The sequence below is a fragment of the Genypterus blacodes genome, unplaced genomic scaffold, assembly GCF_046128005.1.
Source record: "Genypterus blacodes isolate CSIRO-AG114 ecotype Tasmania unplaced genomic scaffold, CSIRO-AGI_Gbla_v1 ptg000438l_1, whole genome shotgun sequence".
Taxonomy (NCBI): Eukaryota; Metazoa; Chordata; class Actinopteri; order Ophidiiformes; family Ophidiidae; genus Genypterus; species Genypterus blacodes.
The window spans coordinates 6,427,151-6,447,105 of record NW_027467208.1 but is presented as its reverse complement, the minus strand read 5'-3'; the positions used below and the strand labels follow the sequence as shown (position 1 = coordinate 6,447,105).

At 45.3% G+C, this 19,955-nt stretch overlaps 3 protein-coding genes and 2 long non-coding RNA genes across 5 annotated transcripts; 4 read left to right on the top strand and 1 right to left on the bottom strand.

The window, feature by feature from the left end:
* Nucleotides 1-2,082: 2,082 nt before the first annotated feature.
* On the top strand, nt 2,083-4,154 carry rpl30 (ribosomal protein L30). The gene is made up of 5 exons (XM_076139623.1): nt 2,083-2,143; nt 2,258-2,306; nt 2,787-2,932; nt 3,350-3,480; nt 4,064-4,154. The coding sequence occupies exons 2-5, from the start codon at nt 2,286-2,288 to the stop codon at nt 4,114-4,116; spliced, it is 351 nt and encodes a 116-aa protein (XP_075995738.1). The 5' UTR covers nt 2,083-2,143; nt 2,258-2,285; the 3' UTR covers nt 4,117-4,154.
* A 2,223-nt stretch (nt 4,155-6,377) lies between these two features.
* stk3 (serine/threonine kinase 3 (STE20 homolog, yeast)) lies at nt 6,378-10,611 on the bottom strand. The gene is made up of 11 exons (XM_076139140.1): nt 10,478-10,611; nt 9,777-9,857; nt 9,477-9,605; nt 9,201-9,315; nt 8,931-9,095; nt 8,623-8,790; nt 8,365-8,502; nt 8,103-8,228; nt 7,750-7,951; nt 7,467-7,660; nt 6,378-7,335 (listed from the first exon to the last, which is right to left on the bottom strand). Exons 1-11 carry the CDS (start codon nt 10,498-10,500, stop codon nt 7,177-7,179), a joined length of 1,500 nt encoding a protein of 499 aa, XP_075995255.1. The 5' UTR covers nt 10,501-10,611; the 3' UTR covers nt 6,378-7,176.
* Nucleotides 8,156-8,756, top strand: LOC142989579 (uncharacterized). Its single transcript, XR_012960703.1, has 2 exons — nt 8,156-8,247; nt 8,371-8,756. It is a non-coding gene; the product is annotated as an uncharacterized LOC142989579 (long non-coding RNA).
* LOC142989578 (uncharacterized) lies at nt 8,935-9,657 on the top strand. Its single transcript, XR_012960702.1, has 3 exons — nt 8,935-9,038; nt 9,182-9,341; nt 9,524-9,657. It is a non-coding gene; the product is annotated as an uncharacterized LOC142989578 (long non-coding RNA).
* Nucleotides 10,612-12,600: 1,989 nt separating the features above from the next.
* Nucleotides 12,601-19,725, top strand: cdcp1b (CUB domain containing protein 1b). The gene is made up of 13 exons (XM_076139139.1): nt 12,601-12,853; nt 14,455-14,679; nt 14,800-15,150; nt 15,246-15,461; nt 15,544-15,894; nt 15,973-16,188; nt 16,310-16,666; nt 16,821-17,180; nt 17,286-17,483; nt 17,564-17,926; nt 18,205-18,561; nt 18,658-18,742; nt 18,862-19,725. The coding sequence occupies exons 1-13, from the start codon at nt 12,787-12,789 to the stop codon at nt 19,352-19,354; spliced, it is 3,639 nt and encodes a 1,212-aa protein (XP_075995254.1). The 5' UTR covers nt 12,601-12,786; the 3' UTR covers nt 19,355-19,725.
* Nucleotides 19,726-19,955: the final 230 nt, after the last annotated feature.

Below are 19,955 nucleotides of genomic sequence, written 5' to 3'. Positions count from 1 at the left end.
GAAAAACAACTTTGTAATATATTACATAGGGGGAAGATGTTTCTGAGCTTTCTGGATCACCATACGTCTGTGGATCTCACCTTACTTTGTCTGTGTGCGTATAACATTAAATGAGCGTATAGATAGAATGAGAGCGGGACATGGAATGTGTAAAAAGGCGACCACTCTGATTGTCACTGTTTCACTTAAATGATGCCTTAGAATACTTCGCATTAACTGTAAACACCACTGTGAGCGGCAGTGTTGTTGTTCTTTTGGAACGTTTGCACCAGAGACGGCTATTTATGACCCAGTGCAACAAAGCTAGTGTGCAAAGTGGCTTCTCCGTTTCCCATTGAAACCATAGACTGTCACCAAATCCACCACTGTCTCTCTCAGGCAGGGCAGAACCAGAGGCCAGTGTTAAACAATGACAGTGGACTTTCACATGCTGTCACTCTGGTTTGTCAACATAAAGACCCCAATATGTATGAAAGCACAAAATTGACTTAACAAGGAAATATCCTATAGTAATATGTGTTTAAACTACTATTGTCGCTATAGTGTTTGCTATAATTAAATGGATGATGCAACACTGTATAGAGGACGGCAGTGAATATCTAGTAAGATCTTTATCAATAACACAATACTTACTTACAACTAACCCAACACCATGGGTGTCCGATGTATGTTTCTATACATTATATGTCGATATTCCGGTTCTGCACATTCTGTACTTTTGTACTTTTTTGACAACAGTTGTACCTTAGAGGTGTATTCTGTATTCCTTACTTGTACTGTAACTGTTGCACAACAATAAATAAATAAATACTATAATAAAAGTATTACTAAAATAAATATTATTATCAATACCTTTTCCGCGACTTTTTTGTACCTTTTTTCAGATTCTTAATCTCTTATGAAACATGATAACTTCTAAACAAAGCTCAAATTCACTGATACATTTGATAGTGATAAGGATAAAAACATCTTATTCTGTATAGATCTAAATAGTTTCTTTACCACTGACATACTTGGATTGCATAGTGACAGTGTAAGTATGTGTTGGCCCCACCTGTGGTACTGGCTCCGTTGCTCTCGTCAGGCTTGGCGCTGGGTCTAGTCGTGTCCACGGCTGAGGTTTGGGAACTAGTGGAGCATCCCATCCTGCCTCGTACACATATGACTGGGTGGCAAAGCTTCAGGGTGAGAGGTGATGATCAGAAGCGCCGGTGAGCTCCCGTATTAAACAACCTCTCTGCAAATGCAAAGCACTCCGAATGTGCTCAGTGCTCAGAGGAGATCCTGGAGGAGCAAAGGAGAGAACATCCGCTTGTAAAATTCCTCCAGTCCCGTGCGTAATTGCGCAGTTGGGTACTTCCTCAAAAAGCGTTCATGTGTTGCACCTTGAGTCGTCACTTGCAGTTCCTAAACAGTTTCACACACAGGTGAAACGTATAGGGTGTTGTTGTGTGATGTTTCCAAGAGGCTGGCACAGGGACAGAAATACATTATTCAGGCGGTGAGCAGCGGCCACGTATTGGGGCGGGGAAAGTGATGAACCTCGTCACCCCCACAGCCATGAAACAGCCTACATAACTTATCTAATATACAAACAGTGAAGGGGAATTGTTTATGGTTATTATTGATTTAGTCATAGGATGTCGAAATAATGTTTATCTTATTCTATCATTTATTTATCAAAGGAATTTATTGTTAATGCTGTTGTCACAATTACTTTATTATCTTTGTAGTAAATATAATATAATGCCCACAATCCGTAACGTTTATTAAGGTCAATAATCCTACTAGTGGTTCCAAACAATACATACCTTTCTCCTGTAACATATAACACAACACACCACACACAAAGTAAGAAGAGGAAAAACAGAACATTGATGCAAAACTAAAGAAAGCGTGTATATTTAATACATGTAGAACAGGGTGGTTAACGTGTTAGATGTTGTAGAATATAACCCAAATTCGTGAACATCAAAAACAATATTTTATTTGTTTCTTCATTCTTTTACATTTTTAGATCTACAAATCATCTGCAATCAGATTCCGCGCTGCCCTCGTCCGCGCATGTCCGCTCGCGCACATAGCCCCGCAATGCACCACGGTACTTCCTTTCTCTCCGAGGCCATATTGGCGATAACTCACAGTAAGATGGGCTCTGGCTTTTCTGATTAAAACTCACTGGAAATTGCTCGTTTTTGCATTTTCGTCTTGTAGAAACATTAACGGCAACTTTCTCCCCCTCTCCTCTAACCTACAGGTTGGTCGGACCGGACTAAACCGCAAAAATGGTGGCCGCAAAGAAAACGGTGAGTGCGACTCGCTGGGCCCGTAGCGCACGAGCCTTAGCTTTAGCTTCGGGGCTAGGCTGCTGCTTCACGTGGAGCCGTTTCTGTGCGGGGCCTATTAACTGGCTAACAAATGAGCTTTCTATACAAATCAGTCGTCAACCTTAAACATTTACAGGCTGACAATGGGCTGTCACTGCTCTTAAATGCGGTCAAATAAGGCCCATGTCACTGTTGCGTCCCTGTACGTATTTATGTCTGCATGCGGTGACGAGGGTTTTCGCTTGTAGCCAGCATTGCGGCTAACACTGGCTAGCTACTTTACTGGGAGAATGGACAATATGAGCAGGACGTATGAATGTTTCAATTAATATTGTGGTTAACGAGTAAATTGCGCAGTTTTCGTCTTTCCCTTGGTTGAATTTACACTCCGCGTCCCGGGGAATGCAGCTAACTTGCTCTGGTTTGCGCCACACACTTAAAATGTCTCTTTCCCCTCAGAAAAAGTCCATGGAGTCCATCAACTCCCGGCTCCAGCTGGTTATGAAGAGTGGGAAGTACGTGCTGGGCTACAAACAGTCCCAGAAGATGATCCGCCAGGGAAAAGCCAAGCTGGTCATCCTGGCCAACAACTGCCCAGCCCTCAGGTACACACACTCAGGCTAACAGGCTCACATGTGCACCATGGAGGCCGTTTAACACACATTTTATAGGTCAGGTTCGTCTGATTATGCACATAAACAACTGTCCGAGTGTAATATTACCTCTGCTTGTAAACAATTGAAGATGATGACGACGTGCTATATAGATGCATAAACATTTATAGGAAAATGTGTTTGATGTAATTTTCTCACTGGAACTGATGGTAGATGAAAATAGAAATGTTTAATTACAGAAAGATGAGCTGAATGGGCTGTTGTACAGTTTGTGTTGGAGAGGTTGTTGTTTCTGACTCATTGAGTTGAATAAATGCCTTTAGAAGCATTTGTCTCGATTGAATAGATGGATTGTTGTGGCCCAGTTTGTTGTGCTGATTTCTGACACTTTTCCTTTGTCCTGCTTAGGAAATCTGAGATTGAGTACTACGCCATGCTGGCCAAGACCGGCGTTCACCACTACAGTGGAAACAACATTGAGCTTGGCACAGCCTGCGGTAAATACTACAGGGTGTGCACACTGGCCATCATCGATCCTGGTAAGTACCTCCATGATTTCATCTTGTGCACATCTACTTATGACACTGTCAGATCCCAAACAGCCCAACAAACCATGAGCATGTTGTATACAAATGATAACAAGCCACAACACAAGAGACATGTACAGACACTACATTTTTGTACAACATAGCCTTTGCTTTTTTCAGAGTATTATGTAATGTAAGTGTTGATTTCACAGTAACCCTCTGGATTGCTGGGATTAGGATCTAGATCAAAGTCAGAGGTTAAATGAAATCTGTCTGAATTTGCCCTTAAACTCAAAGAAAAGTTGTCTATCTCTGATTACACTCTGCTTACAGCATTGTATCAAATAATCCCTTGTCCTGTTTGCCTTGGTGTGTATTGTCGTTCAAAGTCATCCAGTGACAGGACAAGAGGTTCACTAGATAAAACTCCGTTTGGGTGCCCGACTGAACTCATTCCAGTTCACGATTGCTGTCCATCACCATCAGTCTACATTTTCAATGAATTGACTGACAATTTCGGACTGGATGTCGGCTTTTGTAGCACTGATTTGTTTGAATCAAGCTGACTTTTCTCAACTTTTCTTGTTTTCACCAGGCGATTCTGACATCATCAGGAGCATGCCAGATCAGCAGCAGCCGCCTCAGTAGAGCTGTTCATTGTTATAAATAAAATTGGTTTAACAATACACCGTTCTGTAGTTGCTTCTTTCATCAGATGGGGTTCATACACCTTTTCAGGGTCAAACTCAAGCACTTCTAACTTCTGTGTGGAATTAAATATTTCTATGCATTATATTTTGAAAATGATTATTTCAGTTCATGCAATGAAATCAAGTCTTGTGCTATTTACCAAAATGTGTAGTGAGAGCATTCTACAGACGGGTGATAAATTAAAGGCTACGTTTTAATGTTCCTAAATGTGTCCTGTCTTTAGACTTGGAGCAAATGTAAAACAATCACCAGACAAAAAGCTAAAGTTTTAATCAAATCCTGCACATTTAAATGTAGGAGAGAACAATGGGCAGTCAATTAAATGTATGCAAAATATGGTGCAAATCAACTTGAATTGACGCAAGTGCCCTTCATCTCCTCTATTGGTCTTTGCAACCACAACAGGGCGTCTCTAGCCAAACACTTCTGTTTGATCTGTCTGTAGCAGTTTTTCATACCTAATATCTGTTTGCATGTGTTTTTGACTGGAAATGAGGTTTTTGGCACTTCTGCTTGTCTTTCTCTCCAGACTAGATCTTTGCCTGTGTCTCATACGTACAACGCTCTGAATGGTGATCGCAGATTTGGACATATAACTTAAGTTAAACCGTCAAATCACCAGTGTAACCATGGAGCATGTGTTTCTGTGTATTGCCCATATCGTGGCCAAGGAGAGAGCGAGAGCTAGAAGGGGTGGAGACAGATGCATCACGTGTTACATCCTGGTCGTTGATTGGATAATGCTGTTGCCTGAAAACAGGAAGTCAGGTGTTCGTCATCCACCGCGGAAAAGGTGAGCTGCTGAATTTATCGTTTTTGTCGCTTTTAAGATAAAATATCGCCCAAACGCTAAAATAAAACCATTGCAGCACAGTTTTGATTAACTATAGGCAACCTTTATTATCTCTTAAACCCTCTGAAAACTTAGTGAAGTGTTACAGACCAAAAACATAATAAATTAAAGGGAACAAAGATTCATAAAACGCGTACATTCCACTCCTCAACCGCAGTTGTTACATTATATCGTGGAAATAAGGGAAATAAAATAATAGTGATACTTCAAAGATATTTTTCAGATAATTTTACATAACGTGACAGATTCTCACCAATGGTACAGACGGGGCACGCAGTTTTTAATGCTTCCCGATTGACATTGCTAGTAAAAACGTTCCTTAATACAATAGAATTAATAAACATGCATAGTCACTTTTACACAAGCATAAATCAAGACATGTATGACAAAAAGCAAAAGTATAAAATCAGCTTTCATGCTACAACCGAAGTGACAGGAGGAAGAAAAAAAGTTTAAATTTAATAAATAAGTGTGGATGCTTGTATGCAGGTTGCCAATGCAGTAAAAAGCAGTAAAGCGTGTGTGAGGCGAAATTAAAACACTATTGATCAGTTTGAAAGACAAAAACGGTGTTATTTGTGTAACAGATCTATTTTTAAGCCCAAAGTGTCATTAAAATGTCAGTTAAAATGCAAAACCTACAGGCAGAACCACCATCAGAACTCCGTATCAACATTCATAGTGGTCCGACAGCTTGCAGGCATACAGTACATTTATGTATTTAAGATAGGAATCATCTGATGGGGTCATTCTTCGTCAAACATGATCATTCTCAATATTCGTAATGCTGCACTTTATTAATGTCAAACATTATCTGGTACTTGCTTGTTTTCAGTGGCACATAAACAACTGGGAAACTTCATGATTGGTTGGAACTTTAACACATTTAAGCTGTCAAAATGAGTCTAAAACACACACACGACTACAGCCATTTCAAATCCTTCATTAGTGGAAATTTGACAGTAGAAAAGAACATTAGATTATTAGTGCCATGAAAAATGAGAACATGGAAGGTTTGTCTGTACATGCATTTGATTCAGAATCCTTGTAAACCACTGCAATCATTACCAACATGATGCTTTAAGAAGTATTCACAGCTGTTATGGAATGTTTTTGATTGTATGGAAATTCAGAGATTTCCTTTTGAGGAATGAGTGTCTGTCTGTCTGCGTGTGTGTGTGTGTTGATTCAAGGGTCACAGCGGTTGAATTTATCAAACGTGATTTTAATTGGTTTCTAAAGGTGTGTCGAGGCACTAAAATGAATCGAGTCTGTGTGAAGGAGCCGAAACACCGCACTGGAAAAGCCCAAAAACAACTAAATAAATGATTTCTTTATGCTCCACAAGTATTTAATATGCATGATCCATTCTTTAACCGTCCAAATTGTCATTTCCGTCCCACCTGCAGCTTTAACCATCTGACATCACCGCCTTTCCGAGTGAGGAAACAGACTTAACCGTCGGAAAACTTGGCCATTCTATTACATTGCTCGTTTTGAAATCCAGGTTTCAAATGTTTTAAGGCATTCTCAACTTAAATCAAAAAAAGTCCCCTTGATTGTCTTTGGTCATGGATGAAACCGCCACAGCTTCGTTTCAGGTATTCCTATATTATATTTACATTAAAGTAGACAGACCACTGGTTAGTGGTGCTGTCAGGAGCGAGGAGAAATGTTGGCCCAGGTACTCTGCTTGTAGTTGATATCTGTCCTTCAGTGAGTTAGTGAGGGAAGGGAGATGAATTTCCTAAACTTTTAGTTGAATAATTGTTTGCTTCTTTTATTTGACCGCAGTCCTGAGCATCACGGGACTTCACAGCAACTGTAGCAGTGGGGACGTTACTCTCCTTTAGCGTCGTGAAAGGGGACAAAATGGCACAGGAACCCGTCCTGCGAGTGTGGATTTTTGTAGGAGCAGCCGAGAATAGACGTCACCCTGAAAAAAAAAAGAACCATCTGCTCTCAGAGACAGACCTGAAGACCAACTGCCCTCTCCTCCTCTGCTGTCAGAACACAGTAAGCAGTCACTCCGCACCGGGCTTCCAACATTAGTTCACCTGAGTCAGCAGGGACACAGATTTGGGGTTTTGTTTTAGTGGTTTGGGGAAACCCAGGCTTTAGCAAGGGGGGGTGGGGGAGGGCGCTCAGAAGTTCTGTTGCCGACGTTTCTTGGCGTCCATGGCGTCCAGGATGGGCTGCCGCTTGGCCGTGTAGCGCTGCCGGAGCTCCTCGATCTCTCGCTCCATCATGGGGTCCAAGGCGCTGAGACGCATCTGCAGCTCCTCGAAGTCCAGGTTCTTTAACTGGACGATAGAAAGGAAAGTTCACAATTACAGAGCGTATGCATAACAACAGAATAAGTAGAGTGCCGATCCTCATAAGTAAATCAATCTCTGTTAAAAAAAACGGCCAGGTCATTTTAGAGGCTACTCACAAAGTCAAAGTCTCCGTCCTGGGGAACCTTCCAGTTGTCGGGGAATACGTTCTTGGACTGGATGTGGTACCCAGGTTGCTCCTGCGGCTGGTTGTGGTTGTAGTTCTCCTGCTGCTGAGCTGCTTTGTTCGAGTCCTGCTTGTCAAAGTAGTCCATGAAGGACGGACGGATGGGCTGCTGAGGGGTTGCGTGTCCTGCAGAGGAGGAAGGTTCAGATTGTAAGATTGTGACGCTCCTCACTGTCTGACCGTCGCAGCTGAATGTAAGTATACAGTGCGCTCACTCCGCATGGATCCCTGGTCTTCCTCCTCCTCTTCGTCATCGCTGTTGATGACCATGGTGCCCAGGTCCGACTCCAGCATGGTGCTGCCGTGCTCGATCATGGTCTGGGCCCCGTCACTCATGGTGCTGGTGGCCCGCATGGTTCCTGCACCCTCTGAGCCTGACTTCACCATGGTGTGAGAGTCTACCTCCGTCTCCTCATCCTGCAAGCCACAAGACATTTAGCCACAACATGCTGCCTCTGGTGGACGCTTTTATTATTACAACAAAAAACACATTTACCCTTAAGAGGTATTTAAGCACATAGATGTTTTAACTAATTAACTAAGTGTGAAGGTCTCAGCATGTACTCACCGAGTTGTCGTCTTCCTCCTCCTGCTCTCTCTGCTGCTCCTGCTGCCTTTTGGCCTTCATCTCCATTGCCTCGGTGATCAGGTCCCTCAGGATTGAGACCGGCTTGGCCTGACTGATGAACGGGTGCTGGAGGTTCACAACAGTGGTAAGAAAAAAAAATTGTTCATTAATGGCTGTTGAAACTTAAATTTTGAGATTTACTTGATTTTCTGTTCCTGCATCTTCATGTTTGTGTGTGTCTGTGTTGTGTTGCTCCTCCAACCTGTAGCAGCTGCGTGGCCGTCGCTCTCTGCTCCGGGTTCTTCACCAGACATTTCTTGACAAAGTCTGTAAAGTCGTCCGTCCAAAGCTCGGGCTTCCTGAATGTTGGAGGAGGGTTGGTGGGGATCATGAAGATGGCCTGCAGGGACGCAGAAAGGAAGAGTTTGAGTTTTTAGATAACTGGTATTCCAGACTTTCCACCCAATCCACCACCTAGGAACAGAGCAGGGCCCTGGGGCCTGTCCAGGTTTACACTCACCCTCATGGGGTGGATGTCAGCATAGGGGGGCTTTCCCTCAGCCATCTCGATGGAAGTGATGCCCAGGGACCAGATGTCGGCCACACAGTTGTAGCCGATCTCCTGGATCACCTCGGGGGCCATCCAGAACGGAGTCCCGATCACTGTGTTTCTCTTTGCCATAGTGTCCTTCAGAGGGAGAAAATATTCTTTACAACCGCTCTTATGGATCGAACCAGGTAAGATCTTAAACTTTACAAATCTTCTATTGATTTAGTTTCTGCACGTCCCCATCTGATCATCATTGTAAACAGCAGCTGTGTTCTTACCGTTAGTTGTCCAGCAACTCCAAAGTCGGCCAGTTTGGCATGTCCCTCCGTGTTCAGCAGGATGTTGCCTGCCTTGATGTCTCGATGGATCTTCCTCATGAAGTGAAGGTATTCCAAGCCCTTCAGCGTCGACTTAAGGATGGTGGCGATCTCATCCTCAGTCAGCTGAAGTGAAAAGACGAGAATAAACCGAGAATCATGAACATACTCTGAATGAAATACATTCTAACGGCTCTAAACTCTGTCCACAGCTCCTGCCCTCTGACCCACCGTCTTGTTGCGCAGCCTGATGATGTCAGAGACGGAGCCGGCGCCACAGTACTCCATGACGATCCACAGGTCCGTGTTCTTGAAGTAGCTGCCATAGTACTTCACCACATAAGGACTGAGAGGAAACGCAACACAATGTCGGTATGAAAACGAGAAGACAAAGTTCCATTTGGCACAAAAATAGCAGAAGTGAAAAAAACACTAGTCAAGATGTCCCAGACTTGTCTATGCTGCACCAGTTAAGCTTTAATGAAAAATTATGTGTTCACTGCCAACCTGTCACACTGCTGCATGATGGAGATCTCCTTTATGATCTCCTGCAGGTCAGACTCCACAGGGACCTGCTTGATGGCCACCACCTGGCCAGACTCCTTATGGATGGCCTTGAAAACGCTGCCATACGAACTAAACGGGCAAAAATCAACAATACACAAATATTCAACAGGTTTTTGCAACATACAGCCGGAAAATTGACGATTGCCGTGTCTGTTTTTTTGGTGACGGAAGGCAATGCAACATAGAATAATAGATCTGTTGTGAAAATGAAGATAAGTCATCTAAAAATAACCTTCTTACCCTTCACCCAGCTTCTCCAACACATCAAACACTTCCTCTGGTTGCTTGGTCAAACTGTCTTCACTCAGCTTTTTCAGCTTGCTGCGGAAAAGGGAACAAATCACAACGCTACAGAACCAAATCACTTCAGAACCAATACAATTAAAAATCAATCAACTTTGCAAGGTATGTTACAAATCTCTGAGAACCAAATCTGAGAGATTCTTGCAACAAACTGTTAACGTGACATGTTTACTGTAGAATATTGGTACATCAACCAGGTTTTAGATGCTTTAAATGTAAAAATGCAACACTGTCAAGTCTCTTCAGTTTGAGTTATTGTAAGTTTATAATATGGCTGAGCTGATGACCTCATAATAGACACCACGGTGGTTGATATGCGCTTCCAACCTCAGTTTATTACAATCAGATAAGAAACTATCAAATCGTAAAACTCTCGTTAAACATCGACCCTATGAGGAAAGTTGCCATAATAGACGACACAGTTACCCAACGACCTGTTTGCAATATGGTAGACGTTACGCTTGTTGATAAAGTCAGAAGGGGGACACTTAAAAGAGAGAACTTCACTGGAAAGAGGCGTTGAGGCTAACTAGCACGGGCTAACTAGCACTGACTAACTGGGCGACGCGGTTCCACCTACGTTAGCCGTTTTGCTAGCAAATCGTTAGCCCGTAAGCATGTCTCACGCGCACACGCACCTTTTGGGCGCAGAAGGTTCCATGGCTCCGGATCGTGACGAGACAAAAATCAGCGGGCTAGAAAAGAAGTTGTGAAAGTTTTAGGTCGATAGCAGCGATGTGGACATTATCGACACGACCGTTGTTGTCAAATTAGCGGCAAGGCAGCTGAGTTTTCGTCAGATGATGGACATATCTGCGGACTGATGTTATTACACTGCCCTCCACCGGCCCGGAGTATACAGCAGGCTATCAATACTAGAGCAGATAATAGTCATTTTTATTTTAAATTATGTCACAATGTATCTATCAATGTATTTAAATTCACTGCAATGTTTCGATCTCACATGAAAGGCTCCAATTGTTATCAACTGAAATCGGCCCCAATTTCTCCTTACACAGACACTAACACACTTGATTTATAAATGTATTATCATAATAATGGATCAGAGTCATGAATCGTCATTTTAATCATAAATGGCATCGAGACTTGATGCCATGATACCCAGCTGTATACTGCCCTCATGTGGACAGTTCAGGCGCTGATGACCTAGAATGAATCTGGCTCAGTTTCAAGTAAATGTTCCTTCATAACCTCATGCTTCAAACATGCTTGCCAAGTTTAATGTATAAATCTCTTGCGACCTCTGTTTTGATAACATGTTTATTCAAGTTTGACCCCTCCGCCGTCAAAATCAAACCTCAGATAAGCGTTTGTGTTTGACCTCTAATGCACTCTTGGCCCTCCACATGCTGGCCTGTCCCTCTTCTACTGTAACGTGGCAGGGGAAGAATCCTGACAGCTGCCGGTTCTTCACAAGAAGTCCCTTGTTTTGAGATCACGGAGTTTAAATACACCACAACGCCCACTCTGCAGGCTGCCAGACTGGTTTAACCAAAAGCCTCAGCGATGCATGTGTGTCATGTGTGTGCTTAGCATGTGTGTGTCTGTGAACGTCTCTATTAAGGATCAGAAAGTGCTCACAAGGAGTAACAAACCCTGACAATCTCACATTCTTATATCTTTGTTATCTTCAATCCGTTTGAGATTAGGATTGTGATTATACCCTGTTTTAAAAAACTGCAAAACTTTAAAGTGTTTGTTAAAGCAGGAGTTTTAGTTTTAGTGTAGATGACACTCTAATAGCAGTTCTACATGAAAAGCTCCTCCATTTAAAATCAGTCAAACTTCATGACTTAGAGTGAGAGATTAATGATTTGGTTTGTTTTGAATTTGTGAAACCTTTATTGTTCCTGTGAAAGAATGGACAAACAGTTAATGTGTCTCTGTCTCTGTTCAGATCTGGTCAAATTACACTCGTGTTAGGCTAGTCCAACCCCGGGATTGCCCAAAGCGCTGGTTAAACCCAGATTTGTGAAACCGTTCTCTCTTTCTGTGAAATCGGAAACGTAAATCAGAAGCTGTGAATCAGAAGTCTTGTGGCTTGCGGCTTGTCTAGAGTTTTGGTTTCGGATAAAGAAAAGAGTTAAAGGACGAAGAGGGATATCAAATATTTGTTGTGTTGTTTGATAGTGCATGTGTGTGTGAGAGTGTGAGAGACAGAGGGAGAGAGAGAGCTCAGTGGTCTTGCCCTTAGGGATTCTGTTGTTCAGGAATGTCTGCGTCATGTGGCATGTGGAGGCAGGAGGGATCCTCAACAACACTGGGAATATTAGTCAAAGTATGGACACACTGTCAGCTCCACAACCAATCACATTACGATCACTCATTTACTGAGAAATACTGCTTGATTGTGTTTGATCTCTGTAAAATTCTTATTGTTTTGTTTATGAGGTCTGTGTCAATAAGTGAGTGAAAGCAGGCAGAATATTAGGTCTTTTATTAGATGTTAGTTATATTGACTTTTGGGTGTCATGAACTTTCCCTGTGGGAACCTGCCCTTGTTTCTCTTCCTCTGACTCGTTTTTGGGGGGATACTCATGATGCCAACAATCTTTGGCATGTGTCCGTGTGTATAAATAGGGCAGCCAGCCATTGTGAGGAAAGCGGGGGGAAGTCATATAAGGTCCCGGGTTTGTCATTACTCTGCATCTACCAGCTCTGCGCCTCAGCTCAAGGGTACAACGGCAGGCCTTCTGCTCGCCCGTCAAGTTTGGGCAGGTAACTGCAACCTTCCTTTGCGCGCCACGCCCTCCTCCGCTGCCGCCGCACAGGTTACTCGCACGTAAAATCAGGAAGTCGCACGACTGTGTCAACGCCGCCGGGACCCGACAGAAAATGCAGAAAGGACACTTTATTTTTTAGGGGAAAAACGTCTTCATGTTGTTTTAATTTTGGGAATTCCTCCTCTGTCTCCGTGTCCGTGAACATGCCGCGCTGTTCGTCCCGCGCGCTCCTGTTGGCACTTTGCTCCCTGACAGTGTTCGACCCAGCAGGTGAGATCATTGTCCCTCTGTCAGCCACACATTCAAGCGCATTTGTTACTTTACCGAAGCGTTGTTATTCTCTGGCGTGTTGTGCTTGGAGAAACCTGTTGAAAATGTCACCGAAACATCCCGATATGCAACGTATTACAGGTGCAGTTTTGGCATTTACAAGCAGGTGCGCTAATGATCAAGCGATGGATTTGTCATAAACGGGCGTTGGTCCTTCAGATAACACCGCCAAACCTGCTGTGTTTATGTGTGTAAAGCGTCATATAAACACAAACAAAACATGTTGACATGGCGTTGCATGTAACTGAGTGATTTGACTGAGCGTGAGTGTGGAGGAAGCAGCTCTTAGTTGTATCTCTCCATTTTCAAATGTTTATGAGGCGTTTATGGTTCACCTAGAGGCGTGAATTCACCATGACTTCATTAATGATTTACCAACAATCTGCTGTACTATGAATCTGGAGGGCACGAGCAGAGTTTCGCCTCATTCAAACTCTGTCCCTTCTGCCCGTTTGACTTCAAGTGTTGTGAAGAAGCCAAAGGGGGGTTGCATTGTCCTTAACCTGTAAACAACCCCCTTGTTATTCTGCTGAATTTCACTCTTGCACCTTGTGAAATGTCCCTGACACACCCTTTGTTTTAGGTCTAAAGAAGGCCCCAAAGGCAGACCTGTATTTTGTGTAAATGCTGGAATATTCAGTGTCAATTTCGAGTCCTTGCAGGTCGAGAACTTCTTGTTTGTTGTTTTGAATAAAGCCTTAATGAAGTGACCCAGCAGATAATGCATCTGACACATAAAACAAACAAAGAACAGACAAATACAGGATACAAACAAGGATATTGTTTGTGCCCTGAAACAGATGTCTGATGTGTGAAATGGCAGTTAGAACTATGCTTTAACTGGTTCATGATAAGATCATTCTGTGCTCAGGTGACTCATTGTAATGACAAATCAATGAACGTGCTTTAGTTTGGCACCGCAGGACCCGGTGGAAGGTGTGCCATGACCCGCTGTGTGTCCTCAAGTGTCCATCTGGAGGATGTTTCTGTGTGTTTTGTTACGATGTTAACAATCTGATAACTGCTGAAGTGTAGAGTCGATAATTGGAAGTCCCTGCAAAGGACAGATGGACAATGTTTAGCTCAGTGTGTCCATTCATCTGTCTCCTTCCTCCTTTCTGTTCATTTCAATATCACATTTCCACTATGAAGACAGAATTTCACGAGGATATACCTGAAATCATTCACAGCTAATAATAACTAGAACATTCATTCATTCATTCATCAATTTCTTTATTCCTTCATTCCCTCCTTTCAGTCTTTATCCCCTTTTCTGTTATTTATTTTATTTTATTTTAGCGATCATTGTTTGCAGCCCTTGTTTCTTGTAAGTGCTTTGGGAATGTGTCTAAGCACGCTCATTCACATATTACAGCAGTCCAAACGGCGGTTATTGGCAATGACAGAAGTTTATCTGAATACTTTGGTATGTGTTGGTTTTCCAAAAACAAAAATCATTACCTGAGATAACTGACAGGCTCATGTCCTCTGATCTGTCCTCTGATCTGTCCCCTGATTTGTCCCCTGATTTGTCCCCTCAGAGGGCCTGCAGACGACGGTGCGACCTAACAAAGGCTCGACTGTGTCCGTGTCGGCCGTGCTGCCTTCGGATCAGTGCGCTGTGTGTACGGTCAGCGGGGTGAATGACACACAGACCTCCTGCCACACGTCTCTGTCTCTGGCACCTGATGAAGAGGTGAAACTGCTGTTTAACTGCTCCACGGCCATCGAGCAAGCTTTCACTGTGACAGTCACTCAGCCCATCGGTAAGTTTAGAGATGATCTCTTCTTAAGTTGCATACAGAATCTATATGTAATGTGGATTTGAAGTAGATCTTGAATTGTCAAACCAACATGTGCGTCCTCTTTCTTTCATTGTAATCCAGTATGCACAACGGACAAATGCAGCCCCACAGTGGGAGAAACGCAGCCCTCCGTCCTCCCAGAGCTCCCAAGGACCTTCATCTGGGACCTGAAGGCCCCTGAAAAGACAGTTGTGGGTCTGGACGTGCTGGGAGAAGGGCTCGTGGAGACGTCACAAACGGGGCCGTGCTCAGATGGCTTTCAGTACTCTGTCAGCACGACCAAATCCACAGGCCAAGTGCAAACTCAAGCCTACTGCCCAGGTGGATCTGTGACTCATTTAGACCTGCCTAATGAAGCCACGGTGTCTCTGAAGGTCCAACCAAAAGCACAAGTGATCCCTGTGTTGTTCCAGGCCTCTGCCGGACCACTAAGTAAGGGGATATTATTGAATAGAGTCATTATTCATTAAAGTATGTTCCAAGTTTTCTGACTTCTGTCTCGCTGTCTCCTCACCCTGTCTCCTCAGAGGGCAGAACGATGGTGGTCACCGTCGATGCTGACACGACTGTGATCCTGAGCAGAGACCCCACGGGAGCAGAGTGTCAGGTGTGCTTGGTCGGTGGAGCCGTTCCCAACTGCAGCCCAACAAGCGGTACGCTGCCTAAAGCTCAAACCACCACCCTGGAGTTCAGCTGCCCCAAACCCCAGGATGTGTACAGTGTGACGATGGAGAAGAAGATTGGTGAGTCCCCAGTGTCTTCAGTCAGTAGGACTCTATCAATAAATGCATCAAACTCAATCATGTCTTCATTTCCTTTACCCAGGATGCACCCAGAGCTCCTGCACTCCAGCCACAGGAGAAGCGGATCCAAACCTCTTCAAGGAGTTCAAACGATCCCTAACCTGGGACATAAGTGTACCGGAGAGGACCGTGCTAGCTTTGGACTTCCCTGGCGTGGGACTGAAGGAGATATTTGGAGTGGACAAATGCCAAGACAGCCACCAGTACTCGCTGAGCACCACGAACGGCGAAGGAAAGGTGAAAACCAAGAAGTACTGCAAGAGTGGGCCAGCGTCTCGCCTGGAGCTGCTGGGACAGACCACGGTCGCAGCAGAAGTCCCCAAAGACGGAGACGTGGGCCCGACCGCGTTCACCGCCAACGCATCGCCAAGAAGCAAGTGCAGCAGGATATTTGATTTTTGATTTAATGTTTGATTTGATCCTCATCTTATTTTGCTGCTTTTCTCCGCAGAGGGCAAAATTATGTTCGTGACCCCCGACCCCGACACCAACATTATGATCGATAGAGACGCGGTGGAGCCAGATTGCAGCGTGTGTGTGGACAAAGCACAGAAGAAGATATGCAACCCCAGACATGTGACACTGCGCGACGCCCTCAACACCTCAGTGGACTTCACCTGCGCTCAACCTCAGGATTACTACAAAGTGGAGATTAACAGAGAAATTGGTACAAAACTTCAGCTTACCTATGGATTGCTTGTTATCAGGGTTGATTGATATTGACGTTGACCGACATTGTGCTGAATTAACCATCCTCGTGCATATTTTGATATCTGCTCGTTATCCAGACTGCACAGAGACTTCCTGTGCCGGTGACATCGTCCAGCCCGAGTCCTCCCTGTTCCCCGACTTCAACAGGACCTTCACCTGGGACCTGAAAGTTCCTCCCACTCGGGTGTTTCAGCTCGATTTCCCCGAAGCGGGAATGCGACAGATTCCCAACGGGGAGTCCTGTCCGGACGAGCACACGTACTCCGTCATCACCTACCTGCGCACGGGTCCGGCTGTCATCGGCACTTTCTGCAGGGGCGGCAGCGTGACCACAGTCCAGGCGCTGTACAAAGGCAGGATGCTGCTCCAGGTGGCCGGGAACAGGAAGCTGGAGCCCTTAGACATCAAAGTCAGTGTCGGGCCTGAAACCACCAGTAAGTATTCTTGGGAAAATGACTTCCTGAGAACAAGTTTGCATTGTGTGTGTGTGTGTGTGTGTGTGTGGTGTCACAGGGGCTGAAATAACTGTCATGTCCCTGTACCTGCTCATTTGCATATCATTTGCATATTCCCTCCCTCTCTCACCAGTGGTGGCCACAGTGAAAGTCAACCTCCCTCGAGGCGTATCGGACACAGACTTCACCTCCGCCAGCTATCCCAACCATTTCCCCGACAACCAGCAGATGGCGTGGGACTTCGTGGTGCCCGGCATGCACAACTACACGGTGCTCTTTCGTGATCACGTCGCCCCCGAGTGCCTGAAGAAGGAAGTGCAGGTGGAGTACCACAAAGAGGACAAGAAGGTGACCAAAGCCACCCTGACGGATCCTCAGCCGGCGCACCAGCAGGGCAACTTCAACATGTTGCTGTCCAACTGTGAGACCAACAGGACCCTGCAAGGACTCAGCTTGAGGTTCACAGTCTCTGTAATGAGGAGTGGCCACCCAGGTATAGTGAAGGCCAATGTTTAGATACTAAATCAATAAAAGAATCAATAAGAAATGACAAGAAATGCACCCATATCATCCTCTGTCTGTTTTATGTTCCTCTTAGTTCTGTGCACAGTGGATCTCAAGGCACAGGATGGAGTCTCGGTGCAGATTGAGAAAGTGGGTTCTGATCCACACTGTGAGATGACCCTGAACTCTGACCTGAAAAAGAAGATTAATGTGGCGACGGGCACAAAGGCGAAGCTCTCCTTCCTGGACTGTCCCAACGAAGATGTCCGTCTGACCGCCAGTAAAGTCATCGGTAAGTTTAATGACCTGAAGCCACTCCGTTAAAGGTGCATTAGATTGTTGGTTGACTCGTCATGCGCTTTCTCGTAACAGGGTGTCAAAATCTGAACTCGTGCTCCGTGGTCGACACTCAACTCACCGTCCCCAAATTGGTTTCCTGCCTGCCGATGCCCCTCCATAGCTTCACCTGGCACCTGAACATCCCTGAGGACGGCACAGTGGGTCTGGAGTTGCCCGTGGGACGTCTCCGCCAGTCCATGCCTGGTCAGGAGTGTAACGACTCTCTGTCCCTGCGCGTGGCCAAGGGCGACGGGTCTGCTCTCGGGGATTTCTGCGACGGCGGGATCATCCAAAAGGTCGAGATACGCTCCAATGCCTCCGTCACAGCTACGGCGCAGGACTTCATCACCAGCAGCGGGCCGTTTCTCAATGTCTCCTTCACAAAGGAGATCTCAGGTAGGACATGGTTATACTGTTATTGACATTTAGAATTCACTCCCTACAGAATACCAATAAGCACTTTCATATCTCTATTAGTAACCACAGATAGGACCAGAGTCTGGTTGGAGCTGAGAAAGAAACGTTATAACATTTGGTTGGTTGATTCAATAAGGAAATCCAACCCTCCAGCATTGTTTGTGCTGTTAGATTCCACACAGGGGCACTCTTGTTCTACAAATATTCACAGCATGTCTTCGCTTTGTACACTCAGCACCACTTTCCTCCTTTCCCAGAAAGCATCATTTACCGAGTCAGCCCCACCGAGTCCTCTGTGGGCCTGCTGGCCACCCCAAACTGGCCGAAAGGCATGAACCCTTTCTCCACCGTGTCCTGGATCGTCACCGTGCCCAGCCAGTACCAGGCAGCCCTCCAGTTTGTCAACGTCAGCCAGCCCAAATGTGACAAGGGGCACACCCAAATCAAGGTGCAGACCCTGGGGGCGGAGGAGGAGATATTAAGCCGCCGGGAGGATGAGGAGCCGCAGTGTGAATTAGTGGTGCCGTACAGCTTCGACCTCAGCATGTCCAACTGTTTACCACAGGAGGGAGACTTTGGAGCGGTGACCAAAGTCGTCCTGCAGAGGAATAAGAGTAAGAGGACACCAACTTGGGCTTTTGATGAAGTTTCAGTATAATCAGTTTGGGGAATTTTCAAAATAAATTTTCTACCATCTTTTCCCTCCCTAGATCTCCTCGCCATCATCATCGGAATAGTCTGCGCTCTTCTTCTTCTTCTGCTCATTGTGCTGGCTGTTGCATGCGTGCTCATCAAGTGAGTAAACCTGTCCTAACGTTTGATATCTGGTCTCTTTGCAGGTTCATTCTCTCTTTGGAGTGATGTCACAGTGTAATGCAGCAGCAGTATTTGTAAAGTGATTTATCTGTGTTCAGGAAAAAGAAAAAAGCAAGGAGTGACGCGTCCATCTACATGGGCAAAGGGAACATCTTCCTCCCCGGGGACGCGCACTTCTCCAAAACTCGCACTGACAACGAGTCCCACGTCTACGCCTCTATAGAAGACACGATGATCTACGGCCACATGCTGGACGGCCAGGAAGGCTCGGACGGCGTCCAAGACGGCTACAAGGGCATACAGATGGACTCCTACCAGACCTTCACGGGGCCCAGGGAAGGGCCGCTCCCGGTGATGGAAGAGCCAGAATCCAACCCCCGCACGGCATTCCTGGACCCCTCGGAGAGCTTCATGCCGGCGCGACCCCGCACTCCCATCGACCGGCAGGACAGCCTGGGCTTCCAGGATCGCAGGATGGTGGACAACGAACTGTTCACCTTCAAGAGCACGGGGGACATGAACACTATTCGTCTCTCCGCTGCAGATATTGAACCAGAGCCACCGATTTACATGATAACGGAGGAGTTGTAGTGCGTCGAGTAACTTCTGTTACTCGATTGTCGTCAGTTTACTGACGGGGAGACGTGCGCCTCAGCCACTCAGGGAATCTGGGTTCAGCGAGCTCCTGAATGTGATCGGGTCTGGACGGCGTCTCCCTCCGACAGAAATCTGCCAGAAATGACTCCACTCAGCCATTTCCAAGGCTTCGACAGTAGAAGCTGTGATCTTTTTATTCCATGGTACTGTTTTATGTAAATACACATCATGTGGTACAAAGCGCTTCAGGCGAAGGTTCACTGAAAACAATGCAAGTACTTCTGGTGTTTTTATGTGTTTTTATATTGATTCTGTTTGACCTTTTTATGTAAATACAGTTTGGCAGTTTTTGCAATAAATGTTATCAAAATGTCTCTGTGGATGAAGTCCTTCTGGTGAGATAGAGATAGTGGCTCTCATCACACGCTGAGTCACAACATTTACCCCCCCACCCCACCCCTCAGCTGAAGCATTGACCTTTCGTATTTTGGATGGTGAAACCAGTTTGAACCACAGGAACTCCAGACGCGGAAAACAGTGTGAAGGGTGTGTCCGAGTCGCAGCCACTGTTTACCAGAGGAGAAGAAGTGTGGTT